Source organism: Apostichopus japonicus, chromosome 7 (assembly GCF_037975245.1).
Source record: "Apostichopus japonicus isolate 1M-3 chromosome 7, ASM3797524v1, whole genome shotgun sequence".
Classification (NCBI taxonomy): domain Eukaryota; kingdom Metazoa; phylum Echinodermata; class Holothuroidea; order Aspidochirotida; family Stichopodidae; genus Apostichopus; species Apostichopus japonicus.
In genome coordinates this window covers 13,575,142-13,594,319 of record NC_092567.1, presented here as the reverse complement: position 1 = coordinate 13,594,319, position 19,178 = coordinate 13,575,142, and the positions used below count along the sequence as shown (strand labels likewise).

At 36.5% G+C, this 19,178-nt stretch overlaps 1 protein-coding gene across 6 annotated transcripts in view; it reads right to left on the bottom strand.

Annotated features, from left to right (window-relative positions):
- The window catches only part of LOC139969388 (ATP-dependent DNA helicase Q1-like), a 63,972-nt gene that overhangs the window by 33,009 nt on the left and 11,785 nt on the right, over nucleotides 1–19,178 (bottom strand). For 5 of the 6 annotated variants that reach the window (XM_071974302.1, XM_071974298.1, XM_071974300.1 and 2 more), the window contains exons 7-11: nucleotides 18,583–18,661; nucleotides 15,774–15,922; nucleotides 14,496–14,613; nucleotides 13,541–13,679; nucleotides 10,781–10,878 (exon numbers count right to left, since the gene is read on the bottom strand). In XM_071974302.1, coding sequence (XP_071830403.1) covers nucleotides 10,781–10,878; nucleotides 13,541–13,679; nucleotides 14,496–14,613; nucleotides 15,774–15,922; nucleotides 18,583–18,661 — 583 coding nt within the window. The remainder of the gene's footprint in view (nucleotides 1–10,780; nucleotides 10,879–13,540; nucleotides 13,680–14,495; nucleotides 14,614–15,773; nucleotides 15,923–18,582; nucleotides 18,662–19,178) is intronic. The other variant, XM_071974304.1, reaches the window with a different exon arrangement.

The following is a 19,178-nucleotide window of genomic DNA, read 5'->3' as shown; positions in this document are numbered from 1 at the left end:
TCTTGGCTCTCTTCTACTCCCTCCCTTTCTCCTTTTTCTCTCTTTTTTTTTTTCTTTTCCCTTCCTTTCTCTCCTTTTCTTTTTCCCCCCTCCTTTTCCCTTTTTTCTTCTCCTTTTTTCTCTCCTCTTTTTCTTACCGGGGGGTGCGCGCCCCCAACGCCCCCCCCCTGGATACGCACCTGATCACGTACAAGCAATATAACACCACATTTAAATTATATTGTGCATTCAGTTTGGTTAACAATGCCACTTGTGATAGTTTAAAAGTGTATTTGAGATATTCATATATTTGATAGGCCTAGGTGCTTAGCTACTAGCCATGTTGTTGTTATAACCATGTTACTCAATTACACCTCAAGTTCTATATAGTTAGTAGTTATGTACATATGTTCAAAAAATATTAATTTGTGATAAAGTTAACTGATCAGTTAACTTTATCAGTACCAATTACAGGGTCAAAGCCTGCGGGTAGGATGGACAGGGGGAAAGCTATCCCCATGAGATTTCCACGTCCTAAATGAAAGTACAGTAGATAATTATGTGAACGGCTGGACAGTATGCGCTATTTCAGTAAATTTCAGTTAATTTTCGAGAAATGATCACATTATGTTTGTTGATTTCATTAGTCAGTAGTGTGAAACCTCAAGATTATAGGCACATATCGAAGGAATGGCCTTCCGAAAGAACACAATATGTTTTACATAGGCCTGTCAGTTTTATTGTTAGCCCTTTATCATTGCCTAATGAGTTCTAAGAATATTGAGGCACAGTCAAATACACCGCCCACCCACTCAGCTCATCACCCCTCCCCCCCTCCAAGGTCATTTTAGCATGTAAAACAAATAATGATAACACAAACCTAACAATTAATTCACACATAATTTCCCCATTTGGCTTCCCCTCAGCATCAGAATGCCCTAGGGTGTTTGATATATGTGTACACGTTGTAGACATCTGTATAAACAAGTGTGTAAACTCTAAGAATGTTCCCATTTTTGGTGTATGTTTGAATTTTATTAATCATGATAAAGGCCCTATGTTACACTCGGATGTTAAATAGATTTAGTCTTACTTAAGTTAAGTTTAATCACTTGTCAGATGTGACTTTTTTTAACTATATTAATTATAGCCATATCAGTTCAGGGACCAAACAGAAGCAAACTTGCAGATTTTTAGATGTGAGTCCGATCCCCTGGGCCCCCGCTGGGGTTTTGCCTGTGGACCAAATCAGGGGCCCTAAAGTGGGCCCCTGGACCCCACCCAATAAAGGCTTTGCACCAAGGCGCTTGCGGTGTCCTACGCGCACAATCCTTCAATTTTATCCATGTTCAGTTTCTGTCCCTCACATTTTTCAATTGGGCTTGGTGCCCCTGAAAGTATGCAGTTCATACAAGCTATACTGCATGCATTGTTGTAAGGTTTTAAGACTTTGACCTGTGTTGACCTTTGATTGTCACAGATTAGGTTAAAGTGCTTGTACTCAAATAGACAAACAAAGAATGATGTTTATCCAGCCTGTTAAGGTTTCCACACTTTGACCTCATTGACCTTTCATCTTCGAAGAAAAGAGTAAGGTTCTCTGTATTCAATAAAGTGCATCCACATTCATATTTTTATAAACAATTTGATACTCTAGAAATATGTACTTTATTTGTAGTACAATAACTCACTGTTTTCAACTCTCAACTTTTGAAGCCAAACAAGGGAGATAGCAAAAAGTAACTACATATGGGTCATACTGTAGTTAACAACATTTTATAGCAGTTAATATGTAACCATATGTAATGTAAAATGCTGACATTTCCTTCACAGCCCTTCTCATCCATTTCCAAGTTGTATCCAGTTGTTCACAAGTATCCCCACTCGTCAAAACATATGGATTGATAGAGTACAGTTCCAATACTGTACTCCTATGTCTAATTCTATCCATCCACTTCATTTCTTCCAACATTTCTCTGTTCTTTCATTCTTTAAACCTACAGAATCAATTAAATAATTCTGGCAGTCCTTTCATCCTTTGGCTATCTTCATGTTCCATCTCTGTTGTCCTGTCAGCTACTATCTACATGGTTACTTTAATTTATCTTCAATTTAGTTGATTGTAAAACTTGTCAGTTTTAGAGCTCAACTCAGTCTGCATCTGAGAATATGCTGCTGCATGAAACTTCCAGCTCATTTACAAAACTAAAAGTATGCCAGTATTTCATCACTCTTATTATAATTTATGATGAATAGCATAAACAAACTTATGTCTTCAGCAACCAAAATTTTACTTAACCTGTTATGATATCAACTTCAGAGCAAAGTCCATCTTTAACATCATCAATGAACACAACCATAATTGGACCCTATAGAGATTTACACCATAGAAGGATTGAATAGCTCATCAAACTAGATGTTAATCTAGAGGTCTCGCTACACAGTAGGAATACGTAACAACTTTGGAGGGTGATATTACATGCTCCCTGGTAGCACTTACATATTATATAATCTTTTGTAAGTTCAAAGTGAAAAGAGTTTCATAGACAATAACAATACCACTATGATAGGAATTTATGGAAAATTTAAGAATAACTGTGTACATTTTGATGATAATGTTGTGAGATTTACTTTTGTCATAATAGGCTTGAGCTACATGGAATCCTATTACTATATATCTTGAGTCAGTCTTATAGATTACATCACTCCTATCATGTTACCTGCTTATAACATGCAGATATAGCAAGGAAACTAGTGTAGCTATTAAATGGAGCAGCAAATCCTGTCTTCTGCTGATTATGTCTGGCACACTGTGTGCAGTCTTAATCTGCTACATGAATTCCATTTGAAAGAACCTAGCATATCTAAAATGCAGTAGACATTGATAAATATACTGTATCAGTATCACATAGGTTTGATTCTGACATTAGTTGTTATAAAGTACACATACAAGTAGTATGATAAGTGTTGAGTTCTACAGGGAACATGTTACATGACCCTCCATGGTTGGTACTTTTTTTCTCTGAGTCTCATAATTGATGTACAGTAATTGGTCCAGTTTTATGGATATGTCCATGGGATAGCTCAGTTGGTGGAGCACATCTTGTATTCCTTAGCTGGTCACTGATTCTAATACTATTTTATAGCTAATTATTCCTTTGCTCATTTCAAACTGCATGTTATTGTTTTTTGTTGTCCATTTACTTGTGCATATATTGCAGTTTTGAGGTTGATGTAATACTGGGTATTAGCATACTGCCACTAAAAAATTGTCAGCTTAATCCTTATAGATGAAACTCTCTGTGGCTGACAATAAACACACAGGTCAAAATTTGCATGTTTACCTAGAAGCAATTCTATGCAACACACACAGATTTACATAAAAATATAAGTTAGAGATGAATACACCAATTAAGCCTCAGCTAGCCTCAGCTACCCATCTTTGTAAAAGGCAACTATTGTCATATATGAATTATGAAAATTGCATTTAACATAGTAATTAAATACACTGAGAACTATCAAGGCCAAATATCTTAAAGGAAAACGTCAGCAGGATTAAAAGATATTGAAGACAGTGATCTTTACAAGGTTATTGAAGTGATGTAAAGGTTATGATGATACAGTTATATATATACAGGCATTACCAATCATGTATGAAACCCAGGGATAGAAATTATATATAAATAATAATGAGATGAATATGACTCAAAGTGATGAGTCTCTGCCTTTCTTCTATTTCTCTCCAAACATTTTGTGCATGTGCGTGTGTGTGTATGTGTGTGTGTGTGTGTGTGAAGCCTTGCTTGTAAACACGATATCTCAAGAAGGGAAGCTTGGATCAATCTAATATTTGGTGTATATGAGAACCACAATAAGTAGAAGAACCCTATTGTTTTGTGGGGAGGTCAAAGGTCATTTGGAGTCACCAGGGCCAAATAGTGAAAACCTTGTTAACACGATATCTCAAGGTGGAAAACTTGGAACAATCTCATATTTCGTGAGTAGGAGGACCACATTTAGGAGCAAAAGCATATAGTTTTTTGTGGAGATCAAAGGTTATTTGGGGTCACCAGGGGTCGAATTGAGTAAAGCTTGTCAACAAGATATCTCAAGAAGGATAGCTTGGATCAATCTCGCATTTTGTGTGAAGGAGTACCACATTGAGTCATGATCCCTATTGTTTTTGGTGGAGGTCCAAGTCCATTTGGGGTCACTAGAGGTCAACCTTGTAAACACGATAACTCAAGAAGGGAAGGTTGGACAAATCTCATATTTAGTATGTAGTTGGTACACGTTCAGTACAAGCATTTATTGAGGTCAAAGGTCAGTTGGAGTCACCAGACGCCAAATTGTGCTAACCTTGTTTTATAAGCTACCGTATCTCCCACAGACCATCAGATAACATGTGCATTAACCCTCATATGAATAGGAGGCTATTGGCAATTGGAAATGAGCTTATGGGCATCCATAGAATCTAAATCCCAAAGCTGGGAACACAAACATATTTGCATTGGCTTCAACATGCCGCTCGGAAGCCTTACTTTGCGTACAAAAAGGTGTACTCTTTTGTAGTATAGCGGTTCTATTGGACGTTTTCCGTCGTATTTCTTTCAGGTTGGATGAAGTTTCGTTGTGACCAGGCAGCGTTATGAAACTTAACAGTTTGGTATTTTTTACTATGACCAATCTCAATGGGAAATAATTGTGTAAAACGGTGTTAGTTTGGCAGTGACTTTACAAGCTTTTGTCTGAATCGGCTGTTGATTTCAATTTGTGTAGTGTCTTCTGCCAGTTGCAGCATAGCTAGGACTTAAAAGTAACATTCGACTTTCGTCACGTTTATGATTATGGTACAACTTAAACAAACCTGGCTAGGCCTGTGAGCAATTTTATGTTGTCTAGACAAGCAACGGTTGGGTAGAATAGGGTTCGTTAACAGAACACCATGAAGAATACCAGTAAGAATACCAATACACTTAAGATGGCAAAACATCTCCTTAATTATTTCGTAAGGCAATTTTCCTACTGGCTATCAGTCATAATTTGCAAAGTATAGAACAATTTAAGGAGTTTTGAGACAAGTTTGCTGTTGTTGCTGCTAGGATTTTTGGAAGATAGATGCTCTTACAACCACAGATTTTCTTTGCGTAAAAGATCGCTTTGAATTAGGCAGTGCACGGGAGTAATAGCGATAGTTTTTGCGCATCAATCTGCAGCTAAAACTAAAAGACAGGGCAAATAACAGAGCAAATGTATGAAGTCGCACTAATCGAGTAGCAGTTCAAAGTAGCAGTAATGTACTGCATAGGCTTAGGACTCGCGCACACCTAGCTACTATATATAGTATATACCTAGTTATATAGGAGCCATAATTTAGCAGAAGCCTAGCTATCTTAGTAGGGTTTTTACAGACATTTTACTTTTAATTGTTTAAGACATTACAGTAGGCCTAGCTGCTTATTTATGATTCTGCGACATGTTTTACTTTGTGGAATGGTATGAAAATATTTGGCCCAAACAAACAGACTGAACAAATATATTTCCTCCAAAAATTTAACCCCAAGAATGTGAGCCCAAATGGCCCCAAAAATATTGAGTGCCACAAATTATTAGGCCCAAAGAATGTGTCCCAAAATGCATTTGAGGTGGAAATAAAATTTGGTCCCACTCTGTGCAAATTTTGCCTGGACTTTTTTTGGGCCCAATTGGTCCCAGCAAATATATGCCTAAATTGTTTTGGTAATGAACATATACTTACTAAGTAGTTACATCACAATACCAGGTAGAAACTTAATCGGACATATGGTTCAAGAAATATCGACATTTTAAGATTTTTTTCTGAACCCCTGCCTACTCCTTAATATTAATGAGATGAGAACCAAACTCAATACGTCTACACATCATGGGGCATCTACCTACCAGGTAGGACATTGATTCAACTTATGTTTGTTAAGATATCGTGCTTAAAAGCGGTTCTTGGCAATTTCCCATTAAGCCCCACCTATTAAAGCATTGAATACTAACAAGGTGAATACTGCTATTGCCAAATAAATGTACTTACTATGTAGTTACATCACCATACCAAGTATGAACTAAATCAGACATATGGTTCAAGGGATATTGACATTTTAAGAATGAATCTTAAGCCCTGCCCACTCCTTAATATTAATGAGGTGGAATACAACTAATATGGCACATCTAGACATCATAGAGCAGATCTACCGACTAAGTTTGATTCATCTTGTGGTTGTTGAGATATGTTTACAAGCTAGCCATCACATACAAACACACACTCACACACACACACACGATTGCAAAGATTACTAAGCCTTCATTGTCATAAACAAAAGGTCTTGTGGATACCTAGCTAGGTGACCTTTAGTGACCTGAATTTTCTGAGTACGCGATAAGAACCACTAGGAACAGATCATATATGTTTAAGTTTGGTTGAGCTGTTATTACATTATGTACAAATAGCATTGCATTAACTTATTAACAAGATCCATTTTGACCTCTTGATGTTCTTGGACTCCCAATCCCTGAACACTTAGCACAAAATCAAAAAAAAATTGTGTCCAAGTTCAATCTAAATTCAACAAAACCTTACCTGCTTTGAGAATTTGTTTTTCAATCAATTTTTGTGCGTCCTCCCTGACAGAATGGTCATACGAAGACAGAAGAGCCAGGGCCTAGATCGTAGCCACTCCCCCTGTTTAAGACTTTGACCATGGTTTATGCATAGTCATAGGATATAATGCATATTCATATGAGGTAGTAAGTTCACAACTGTAAATCCCATAAATACTGTACAATACTGTACATTTCAAAGTTAACACAGTAACTTTCATAATTATATGACCCCTGCATGACCTTTGACCTCAATATGCACAAACCATACAATCCATTGGTAGCAGATCATTTTGCCAATATATGTTAAGTAGTTATTGCATTCTGTGCAAAAGAAACAGTCTGTCTATTTCTATAGATCACACAGTTTGACCCCTTGATAGCTTTTGACATCAAATCTTTGACATCAAATTCAAAACTGGTCCCATATCCTAGGTTCATTGTGTTCAGCATTCATCCAAATACAAGAAATGATATGCAAGAAGCATTTCAACTATAATGCAGTCATTTTCAAAATGGCCTCAAATGAAACAGAGATGATCTTTGCCTCCATTTCCTGAACAAGCAATATATATGTAACCCAGCACAAGTGCATCAGTATGAAGGAAAAGGGTTTCGTGAATACCCATTTTGACCCCAGATGACCTTTGTCATCAAACTGCCAATCAGTACTTTATGGACAACCATGCAAGGTTTATTACAATAACATATGGTGCACACACCAAACAGTAAACAAGCCTAACACAGCACATTGGTTTGATTCTTCTTCATTTCTTTCTTTTTTCATAAAACAAAAACAAACGTGTGCTGCATGTAGGGTGCGTCGGTATAAGCCAAAACAGGTACAGTATACCCGCTGACAAATACCGGTATTACCGGGTATCAGGGCCGGATTCACCAATGGGCAACGTGGGCAGCTGCCCACAGGCCTCCACAACAAGGGGCCTCCACATACTTCATGAAAAAATATATATATAAGGGGAAATTTGAAGAAAAAAAATTAAATGTAGGCTGACAAATATCATCAATCAAAATCATATTGCGCGCGGCTTACGCCATGCATACGCTTGAAGTCATATTCAATTTTAATTGTATCTCTTTGTGAATGGTAGAAACAGCTAAGTGGTTGTTTTCCCGTTATTGCAAATCACACGTCGGCGGACAAACATGATTGGCCTAATATCCAAAGTCATCAATCTCAATGTCTATTTTCTTTAGAACTAGGTTAATGGTTTTGGTTGAAACATTTCAGTACACCCTGACAGTGCGCCTGTCATCACCTCCCGCTAGGTTTCAGACAGGTATTGCTAATTGATTCTTTTCATGTGCAATGATGAAACAACTGTCTTCTCACCCCCACTACACACACATACACAGGCCCGTGCGCGTCTGGGCAGTTGGCAATTGGCATTAACATGTTCGTCATGAATCATGTTAGTCCAGTCCAGCTAAAAGCAAGTTTAGGCCCGGGGTGTGAGTTTTTTCGGAAATGTCGAGATAATGCTACGGATGTACTTGGTGCTCATGGTCACAAACTGTTATGGAGAACCTTCGTTCAGTAAACTGAAGTTTATTAAGAACAGACTCCGTACTGCAATGGGTCATGATAGGCTCAGTCATCTGACCTTGATGAGTATTGAATATGACATTCTCAGAGAGACTAACTTCGACAAATTGATCAAGATTTTGCAAGGGTCAAGTCTCGAAAACTGCCTGGTCTGTAATTATACGTATTGTAAGTATTATATCAAGGTTTATATGATTGATCATGATTGCTCGTTCGTACTGAGAGTGAGAGAGGTTGTAGCAACCTTTTTACTTGTACTGAAAATTTTGCAGGCAAACAGGCCTACATACCGTAATGAAAATTCTTCAGAAATCACAAAATTTACTTCAGAAATCACAAAATACTGCACCATTTTGCATCCAAGAACCCTTAATTATTGGAAAAAATCCAATACCCCTCCCCTTACACACCTCCCCCAGGAGGGGGGCCTCCACCACTGAAGGTTGCCCACGGGCCTCCACATGTCTAAATCCGGCCCTGCCGGGTATATCGGAAATATTCCCGGAATCGCTACTTTCAGCATTTACTGTACTATCAAACACTAACATGAACCTATGGACAATAGCCTAGCCTACAAAGGTACTTGCGATTTTATAACAACTTTTCCATCTGTTTTTTTTTTCTTTTTGCAACAACTTTTTCAAAGATTTTATTAAAAGAAAATAAAGTACAATAAAATCAGTGTTGTTTACGTATCCTTCACTTCAATGCGAAAGTACAGTTCAGTACACTACGGGGGCCAGTCCAACCGAAAACAGTACAGTAGCATACAATCGGTATTAGTAAAGGTATGAATAAACATATTGCACAGAATCGGTTTCTTCCCAAAATAACTTGTCAGAGCATTTGACAAACTACGTGCTGATATGAAAATCTGAGAACCATTTGGCAGGAAACTGTACTGTACGGCAGAACTATGCTGAAGTTTTAACGCAATTAGCAGTAGCAAAGTCTGGGTATTATTATACAATGTGACTGGGGAATGACTTTAATTTGGCAAGTAGCAGTCTGTAAATGAGAAATTTGGCAGATTCCTTTCTTTGAAATGGTATTCTCAAATGCAAATCAAGTGACATCTTTGAACCACAAAAGCTCTGTGGCATTGTGAAAGTAATGAGAAAGAGACCAGACCATCAATTAGTTTAGTATGGATTGTTGTAGAATTTAAGTAAAATGTTGAGATCTTTCTGACAGTAGGTACAGAAAGCTGGGCATGCAAAAATGTCTGTATTTTACTCGCGTGTCTTAGACCTACTCCAAACACTTTTCACAAGCCTGTGAATCTGTAATCTTTTTCACTCTGCTACACTGTATATCTACCTTTCTCTGGCATAATAACAATTGGCTTCATAGCGTGGATTGGAGGTAGAGCAATTGATTATATTTTCCCGGGAGGGGGTACAACAATAACAACTTTGTTCAGGAAGAGTCTCCATCTGGTACAAAAAGTTTTTATTGTGAACAAACGAATGCAATACTGGGGGTATGACCATGTATTACATTTGGGAAGTAATAATGTAGCTTTAAGTGAGGGGAAATTACAGCATGATATGAAGCGGTGAAAATACTTTTCTTTGTACATTTTCTACTTCAATTTGGGCAAAATTGGATTGTTGACCCTATCTTTCGTGTAGCTCGATTTTTCCAGAAGTCTGGGTCAAAAGTTCACGTTTAAATGTTTAAACGAACAAATATCCGGCTGTTGAAACGTTTAAATCATTAAACGTAATTGCACAGCCTGAACACACATGCCATCCAATCCCTTTTCCTTGTGTACCGAAGCACATGTTTCAAAACCTCCAACAGGTGCTGTGCTGTATTCTGTACCTCCCCCCCCCCCAACCATCAGTACATAGACTGTTCCAAATTATCGTGTGTAAATGTACCCCTTCCATGCTCATGATTGGCTGATTAGGCTTAAACCATTTTTGTAGGTGAAAACCCAAGAACAATAATGTGTGTCCCTTTGTTGTTCTATTGCTCAGTACAGTACAAGCAACAGATGCAAGGGCTAAGATTGTTCAGCAAGAATGTTTCAGTTTGGAATTATGGGGAGTGTTAAGGTATACACGATAAACAGTAGCAGCGGGAATATCAGTATCCTCAAGTTTGCGTGTACTGTCTGGATCTGTATTTTAATAAAGTATTTTGTTTACTGGGTATGCAAGGTTTGTTTCGGATATACCTGTTTTTTTTTGGTATATTCTTTGATGACAGATTTCAATACCATGGGTATGGGTATGAAGCAAATTACCGATATACTGATGTTATCAGTTTACCGATGCCTCTAGCTGCATGTCTGTAATGTTGCTCAATACGTATCATTTTCATTCTGCACCAAAAAGAAGAAAATTTGTGAGCACCAGGAGGTTGGCACAAGTTTCGCTTATGTCTTCAATGTGTTACTAAGTTTTTAAATATGCAGTTTACCTGTAGATGCCCCTAAGAATTGCAGCAAAGTATAAACTTTCATTAAAAAAATATATCAGAAATACTGTTACACTGACCAAATGGGGCCATTAAGGGAAGTTTGTATTTGCCAATATGCAATTTCTGCATGCCATTCGACTTGAAATTATGAAATGATAACAATATTATACAGCCTACCTGTTGATTTAGTCTTGCAGGCATCACACATGTTGTTACACTCAACACCTCTCTCGCAGGACTCATCAAAATGCTCAGCCAGTGAAGCCCGTCGACACCTATCGTGTTAGAAATATTCAGCAAATATTAACTTATCCCTGAAGATGTGTCAGAAATATGTATCACCTATGACGTAACTTAATACCTTGCAAAGTTAAAGCATTCTGCAATTAGGTTACATGGAACATAGATGCAGTACATAGTTAATCTTCTGCAAACAGTGCTCAATCTTTAACCAAGTGTTGATTGAAAAAGAGATAACTTTGATGACAGGTTACATTGAAAATCAAGGGACATGGAACTGATTTTGTTTCACACTTGCAGCATACATTCCTCTCTTCCTATACCAAATATCAAAACTCAAGTTGTCTTAGTTAACTGTGTCTACATTACGGTATTTGTGATCAGTCAGACTAGTATTCTTCATTGATTTCTGATGCCTTCGGGGGTAATACATTGACTTGATTTTTTTTTATAATAATATGTTAACATTTCATAAAGATGTTAAACAACATGTCCTACTGTAGCTACAGCTTAGTCTCACGTAGACCAAGGACAAGTCATTCAACACATTCTTTTGTTTTCATCATTATTTGACTACGACAGATAATCCTCACTAGTATCCAGCTCAAACACTGAGCTGGTGTTCTGTTTCAAAGTTGGATTCAATGACTTTGTTCACATTTAAGAACACAAGGGCTATTATTGATATTAAGTCCACGAGAAGGATTATCAATTAAGGACAAGACAGGTTCACATTCAAGAACGAGTGAGTTTCATATTAAGTCCGCTTGCGAGATGAATATACTGCGCAGGGGTGAAAAGGTCATATCAACTGTTTACAATCAAAAATAGGCAAGACTTGAAGTACGAGTACGCGAGCGTTCACACTAAGGGAATTTATCGCCCTTGCGGACTTGAAATACAGGAGCATTCTTAAGTGTGAACAAGGCCTATAAGATATCAAAGGTAGCTCACAGGGTGGGTGTATTTATCATTCTATGGTATATATATGTCCTTATACATATAATGTATGTATAGTCTATGTGCGGTTATGTTCACCATGTGATCACTGTTCAGAGCGGGCGAACAATCAGTGAGTTCATTTGTTTACTACTTCTTCTATCTGATGATGTCTACCAGATTTAAACAACATTTATCAATTAAGTGAAAACTTTTCCAAAAATTTTGGTGGCAATGTTACCATATTTTGTATTTCCATTGCCTTTAAGTACTTACAATTTGATCAATATGCAATCAAGAAGTTAACTGTATTAGTCAGAATGTTCACTTTTACAGAGCTCATGCAGTGCTCACAATGACACTACAAGATCAATTAATGAAAACGTAAAAAAGTAACATTTGTACGGTTTCTGAAGACAGAGTTGGACAAACTTTATGGGCTGCTGTGTTTTACTATTTCAATTCAATTTATCAAAAGTCATGACAGCATGTGGCTTGGTCGTGTAGGGCTTTTCCAACTTAATTTGTCTAAATTGAGTTTGTTCAACCTAGCCTACAATGTGAAGTAGGTAAAAAAACAACACATGCTAAAGCTCTGTCAAACAGTACCACTGAACAACATGCAACCAACCAAAAAAAGTTGCCAAACAGTGTAGAATTAGTTGAAATTGCTCAAGTTAAAGTCCTTTTCAAATGTTAGGATATATGTGAGATTATTAATTGTATCAGCAGGGAGGACTATGGACCAGTATCAACTATGTGAAAATGTCCCTAAATACTGATAATCTTCCATTTTCTTGTCATGATATATTTGCTTTTATCCCAGTATCCATGTTTCTCCATGTTAAAATATTGTGCAGTCACTTTCCACTGTTAATCTCCCAAAATTGTAATGTTTCAGTTCAGGTCCCCATGTCAGGTTATCAATTTATTCTTAGACAATTCAGTTTCAAGCATTAACATACCAGCATCTATATGACCGAGCTGTGTACATATGGAACCTCTGGCCAGTCTGTAAACATTTGAATTGTTAAAAGTGTACTAACATGGATTTTGATGAATCATTCAACAACAAAAAAAGCCACACCGAGGCTAAAGCATTCCATTCACACAAATTAGCAAGATGGGCTAGACAGTGTTGAATGATAGCAAATGATATGACAGTTACTGCAAAATGAAATTCTTGGTAGATTCCATAAGTTCCTTACTAAAATTTTGGTGAATTATAGATACCACACGAACTGTTTCTACCATTCATATTTTCAGGTAAAATGCAGTCAGGTTTTACACCCCTACAGCTTTTCAATATTTGCAGATAGTCCTGAACGAAATCACAGAAAACAATAGCAATGAAAGGTTTTGATATAAAAAGTCTCAGCAAATAGCGATACTTTAGCTTGTTTGTGAAAATTACCCACACGAAATAAATGCACTGACCAGCTGTAAATTCAAAAGAATTATAGACTTTTTCAGAATAGTTGAAGCAGAAATGTTAAAAAATATATTGTTTATACCTTACAAACAAATAAGTTAACTTCGGTGATTCAAATTGTGTTACTTTGAATGAATTATCACTTGATAAGAAATATGATTTATAGGGTTAATATGCTGTTTAATCAATCACAAAGACTTTCTGAGTGATTTTCAAGAATTTTACCACTCTTATTTTTATACAATTTTAGACTTGATAAACTGGATAGAGGCACCTTTGCAGGTTAATTGAAAATGCTTTAGACATAGAATGTGCATAGAAGTTACCTTCCACGTATACTGCAGTAGGCAACAATTTCATAGAGCTTTGCCAAGCCTGTCTGTTCCATTACCACCATGGTACTTTGTCTGAAGACGTCAACAAAACCAAAGTATAAGATGCAACTAGCCGGCTTGTTATCACGTCCTGCAAATGACAAGTAGCAAATACTTTATTGCCGTAAGGATCTTCATCTGCCAATGGTGAAATTTGCTTCATCAACAATGGTGGGGAGCAAGTAGCCTGTGTAACATTTGAACATTGTCAAAGTCATTGAAGATGCATATAATCAAGCCAAGATGCATGCAGCAAGATGCTCAAATGAATTAAATTACTTTAGTGCAAGACGAATAGTCATTAGAGCAATAGGAGTTTCATGCAACAACACTAAAAAATAGTCGGTACTAAAGTACTTCCTCATTATACATATATAGTTTAACCTTTTACACCTCACATATGAATAATAGTTTTTAAATCATTAATGCAAATGTTCACTTTATTACAGATGACACTTGTCATCCTGTGTAGGATATGTAATTTAGAGGGTGGCCAGGAGATATTTACTGGCTTGTGTCCTAGAAATATTTACTAGCTTGTGTCCAGGAGATATTTACTTGCTTGTGTCCTAGAGATATTTACTTGCTTGTGTCCTAGAGATATTTACTTGCTTGTGTCCTGGAGATATTTACTTGTTTTTTTACATTCTTATATATATTTTTGTTCAATCTTCTAGACATGCCCCTTGGGGGTTTTCACACCACAGTAATCTTGTAACTGCACTGTATAATAGAACTCTACTTCATTGTAACTGCACAGTAAATAAATTTTTACAGATGTAAAAAAAAAAAAAAAACCTTACTGACTTCAAGTGGTCAGCAAGTTCTTGCAGTAATTAATGCACACTAACTACCAAGTATGAATTTCATCTTTTTATTATGTTTTAAAATAGAAATGATATTTTACCTGCTCTGCCACTTTCTTGATAATAGTTCTCCATTGACTTACTCAAGGAATGATGTACAACAAACCGTACATCTGGCTTGTCTATGCCCATTCCAAATGCAGTTGTAGCCACTACCACCTGCCAAAGAACAATACAGATTTCAAGAGTTCACTTTGATCTGGTTTATCATCTTTACTTAGAACAAGGAGTAGAACATGTGAAACTTGGAAAAGTCAACATAGCGTTATCTAGTTACGGTTAGAATGTGGATGTATCTCAACAAAATCAGAAATCTCCAATAGTTAAGTCCCATCAAGAGAGAGCAAGTGTCTTTCTTTGTTAGAATCAGCACATACTATCATTGCTTTATTTACTAATGCCATGAAAGTCACAATCTTCTTCAAAGCCACTTTTCTACAGTATAATTCAGAGCATGAGTCATGTTGGTTAGTATTACTATGTAGCCAAGTCATCATATCAATAATCAAACTAGTACAGTCTCTACCATGCAATTTCCATGAACACAACACATAATACACTCCTTGCCACTCTTTTAATGTATCATTTGACATTTATCATTAAGTCAAGGGCTTATGGACTTATCCATCAGTAAGGTTACCCTTAGAGACAATATTATCAAACATTGACTTCAAACACTCAGCAACATTCTAACTAACAAATGTGAACTTACATACCAAGTATGAATTTCAAAGAAGTTATTCATCCATCCATTCATTCATCCATTTCATTCCAACTTTATTTATTTGAGGGTAACTTGGTACACTGTAACTTATCTAAGGCTATAATTCCAAGCAATTGAACAAAGACTTGCATTAAACAATAGAGTGAAAGAGAAAGAAGCTGAAACAAAAATAGAATAGGTATAAGTGATTCTGAGTAACCACATAGATAAGATTAGAGGAGAGTGATAGAACAGGTTTAAGTGATTCTGAGTAACCACATAGATAAGATTAGAGGAGAGAGATAGAACACTAATGTATAATGATACACTGCAAGAAATGACAAATAGTAGATTCTGGTGACCTGTGTCAGGAAATTATAAAAACATAAAACAAAGGACTGAGATTTAGGAATACTCAGATAAAGAAATGTTTTTATGTGAATGAAGCTTGACCTGAAAAAAAAACTAGTCTTCAATGTATCTGTACTTGTTCAATGCAATATCCAGTGTTCTGCTTTGAATTGCATTTTGTAGACTTAATTTGTTGTTGTTGATGAACTACATTTCCAGGTGATGATAACAGAATCTTTCTTTAGCAGATGAGTCTGACACTCACCTTTATACGACCATTTCTCCAATCTTTATGAACCATACTCCTAGCTTGTGGCTCTATGTATGCATGATAAGCAGCAGCCCTAACTCCTTCACTGTTAAGCTCATGTGCCACATTCTCGGTGTCCTTCCTACTAAAACAGTAGATTATCCCTGCAAAGGAACATATGATATACACATGCATTCAATATTTATCAATAAAATCTACCTAAAATAATTTATACTATATATAATACTATATATAATAATTTATACTATATAATAACTAGTCTGAGGAGAGTCACTTCCTTCTTCTAAATTAGTTCTCTTATATTCCCCTTGCAACTGTTTCCACTTTGATTAATTTAAGGTTTGAATCATCGCACCAGCTTCTACAACTTTAAGTTTCAAAATACAATTAACTATAAAATGGTATGGTCTTCTCAATTAGATTCAGATATTAAGGCGGCTAGTTGCATTTTGGACATATAGTTCCAGCAAGTGTACCAAACTTAGTAAGTATTTTATCTATGGCATAAATTATTTTATTTATAAGTAAATCAACAACTGACTGGGAAGTTCTCAACGGTATTTTTCAAACAGAAGTGAGAACTTCCCGATTCCATTGGATTCTGATGATTTTACTCAAATACATTTAAGAGTAGATCACAACTTCTTGTTAATTTTCTGATTATTCCTTCATTAGAAAATAGATATCACTGCATATATCTCAAATAGAAATGAGGAACTCCATTTCTCAAAGCAGATATCACTGTATGCATCTCAAAACATCAACTATATAGCCCAATCTCAAAGCAGATATCCCTGCATGTACCTAAAAACATCAACTATATAGCCCATTCTCAAAGGCAGATATCACTGCATGTACCTCAAAACATCAATTGAGTAGCCTAATCTCAAAGCAGATATCACTGCATGTACCTCAAAACATCAATTGAGTAGCCTAATCTCAAAGCAGATATCACTGCATGCACCTCAAAACATCAATTGAGTAGCCTAATCTCAAAGCAGATATCACTGCATGTACCTCAAAACATCAACTATATAGCCCATTCTCAAAGGCAGATATCACTGCATGTACCTCAAAACATCAATTGAGTAGCCCAATCTCAAAGCAGATATCACTGCATGTACCTCAAAACATCAATTGAGTAGCCTATTCTCAATGCAGATATCACTGCATGTACCTCAAAACATCAACTATATAGCCCAATCTCAAAGCAGATATCACTGCATGTACCTCAAAACATCAATTGAGTAGCCTATTCTCAATGCAGATATCACTGCATGTACCTCAAAACATCAATTGAGTAGCCTAATCTCAAAGCAGATATCACTGCATGCACCTCAAAACATCAATTGAGTAGCCCAATCTCAAAGCAGATACAGTATCACTGCATGTACCTCAAAACATCAATTGAGTAGCCCAATCTCAAAGCAGATACAGTATCACTGCATGTACCTCAAAACATCAATTGAGTAGCCTAATCTCAAAGCAGATAACACTGCATGTACCTCAAAACATCAACTATATAGCCCAATCTCAAAGCAGATATCACTGCATGTACCTTAAAACATCAATTGAGTAGCCTAATCTCAAAGCAGATAACACTGCATGTACCTTAAAACATCAACTACATAGCCCAATCTCAAAGCAGATATCACTGCATGTACCTCAAAACATCAATTGAATAGCCCAATCTCAAAGCAGATATCACTGCATGTACCTCAAAACATCAATTGAATAGCCCAATCTCAAAGCAGATATCACTGCATGTACCTCAAAACATCAATTGAGTAGCCTAATCTCAAAGCAGATATCACTGCATGTACCTCAAAACATCAATTGAGTAGCCTAATCTCAAAGCAGATAACACTGCATGTACCTCAAAACATCAACTATATAGCCCAATCTCAAAGCAGATATCACTGCATGTACCTCAAAACATCAATTGAATAGCCCAATCTCAAAGCAGATATCACTGCATGTACCTCAAAACATCAATTGAATAGCCCAATCTCAAAGCAGATATCACTGCCTGTACCTCAAAACATCAACTATATAGCCCAATCTCAAAGCAGATATCACTGCATGTACCTCAAAACATCAATTGAATAGCCCAATCTCAAAGCAGATATCACTGCATGTACCTCAAAACATCAACTATATATATAGCCCATTCTCAAAGGCAGATATCACTGCATGTACCTCAAAACATCAATTGAGTAGCCCAATCTCAAAGCAGATATCACTGCATGTACCTCAAAACATCAATTGAGTAGCCTATTCTCAATGCAGATATCACTGCATGTACCTCAAAACATCAACTATATAGCCCAATCTCAAAGCAGATATCACTGCATGTACCTCAAAACATCAATTGAGTAGCCTATTCTCAATGCAGATATCACTGCATGTACCTCAAAACATCAATTGAGTAGCCTAATCTCAAAGCAGATATCACTGCATGCACCTCAAAACATCAATTGAGTAGCCCATTCTCAATGCAGATATCACTGCATGTACCTCAACATATCAAAGAGGTAGGCCATTTTTAAGGTGGTATAACAGCATATTCCACCAAACACCAATGCGTTAGCTTGATGTAAGCAATGGTTACAAACAGCATCGACAGGAACTAAAGCAATTATCAAATTATTGCTTGGCTTGATAATTCAATTCATTCATAGGGGTCATTTAAAATACCATGTACCAGAAGATCCTGTATGAAATATCAACATGTCATATACATCAGCTGTTTCTTAAGTAAGATATAACATGTTAACATTGTACCTCACTTTTGTTACCATACCTGATTGATTAGCAAACTCCCCTTTCAACAATTCTACAAGTTTACTAGTAAACTCATTACCAGGTGGTTTAAACCTCACCTGGAAAGGAAAAGAAATGGCATCGATATCCACTTAAAATAATATAAGCGAATTTAAAAGAATAATGTTTACCTAAAGTAGCTTGTTCCATTTAATATTGTGCCAATGTGCTACAAAAGGTCTTTGCAGCTGTCATCTGCAACAACACAAGTTTAGTAGGTAGTTAGCATTAATAATAGTTTATGTTATTCCCCACTTCAGTCTAATTGCTTCATGACACATTGGCTAGGTACTTCTTCTATGATAGAGTGGTATTTCTTTGATAATAGTTTGTTTTTATGACATATACCTGACTTACTCAAGAGTTTTAACACAAGTGTGTACATTAAGTGTGACAATTTTCTGCTGATGAGAAGGGGTGAAGCCTTAGATGATTTCTCTTCCCCATAGCTCTGCTTCTCAATAGAAAAAAAATTTCAAATTTTAAGGATTATTGCTACCTATTTTTGTCCAGGTTTTACCCCTTTTAAAGCAGCATTTTGCGTCCTTTTCTATGATTTTTCTCAACCTCACTGAC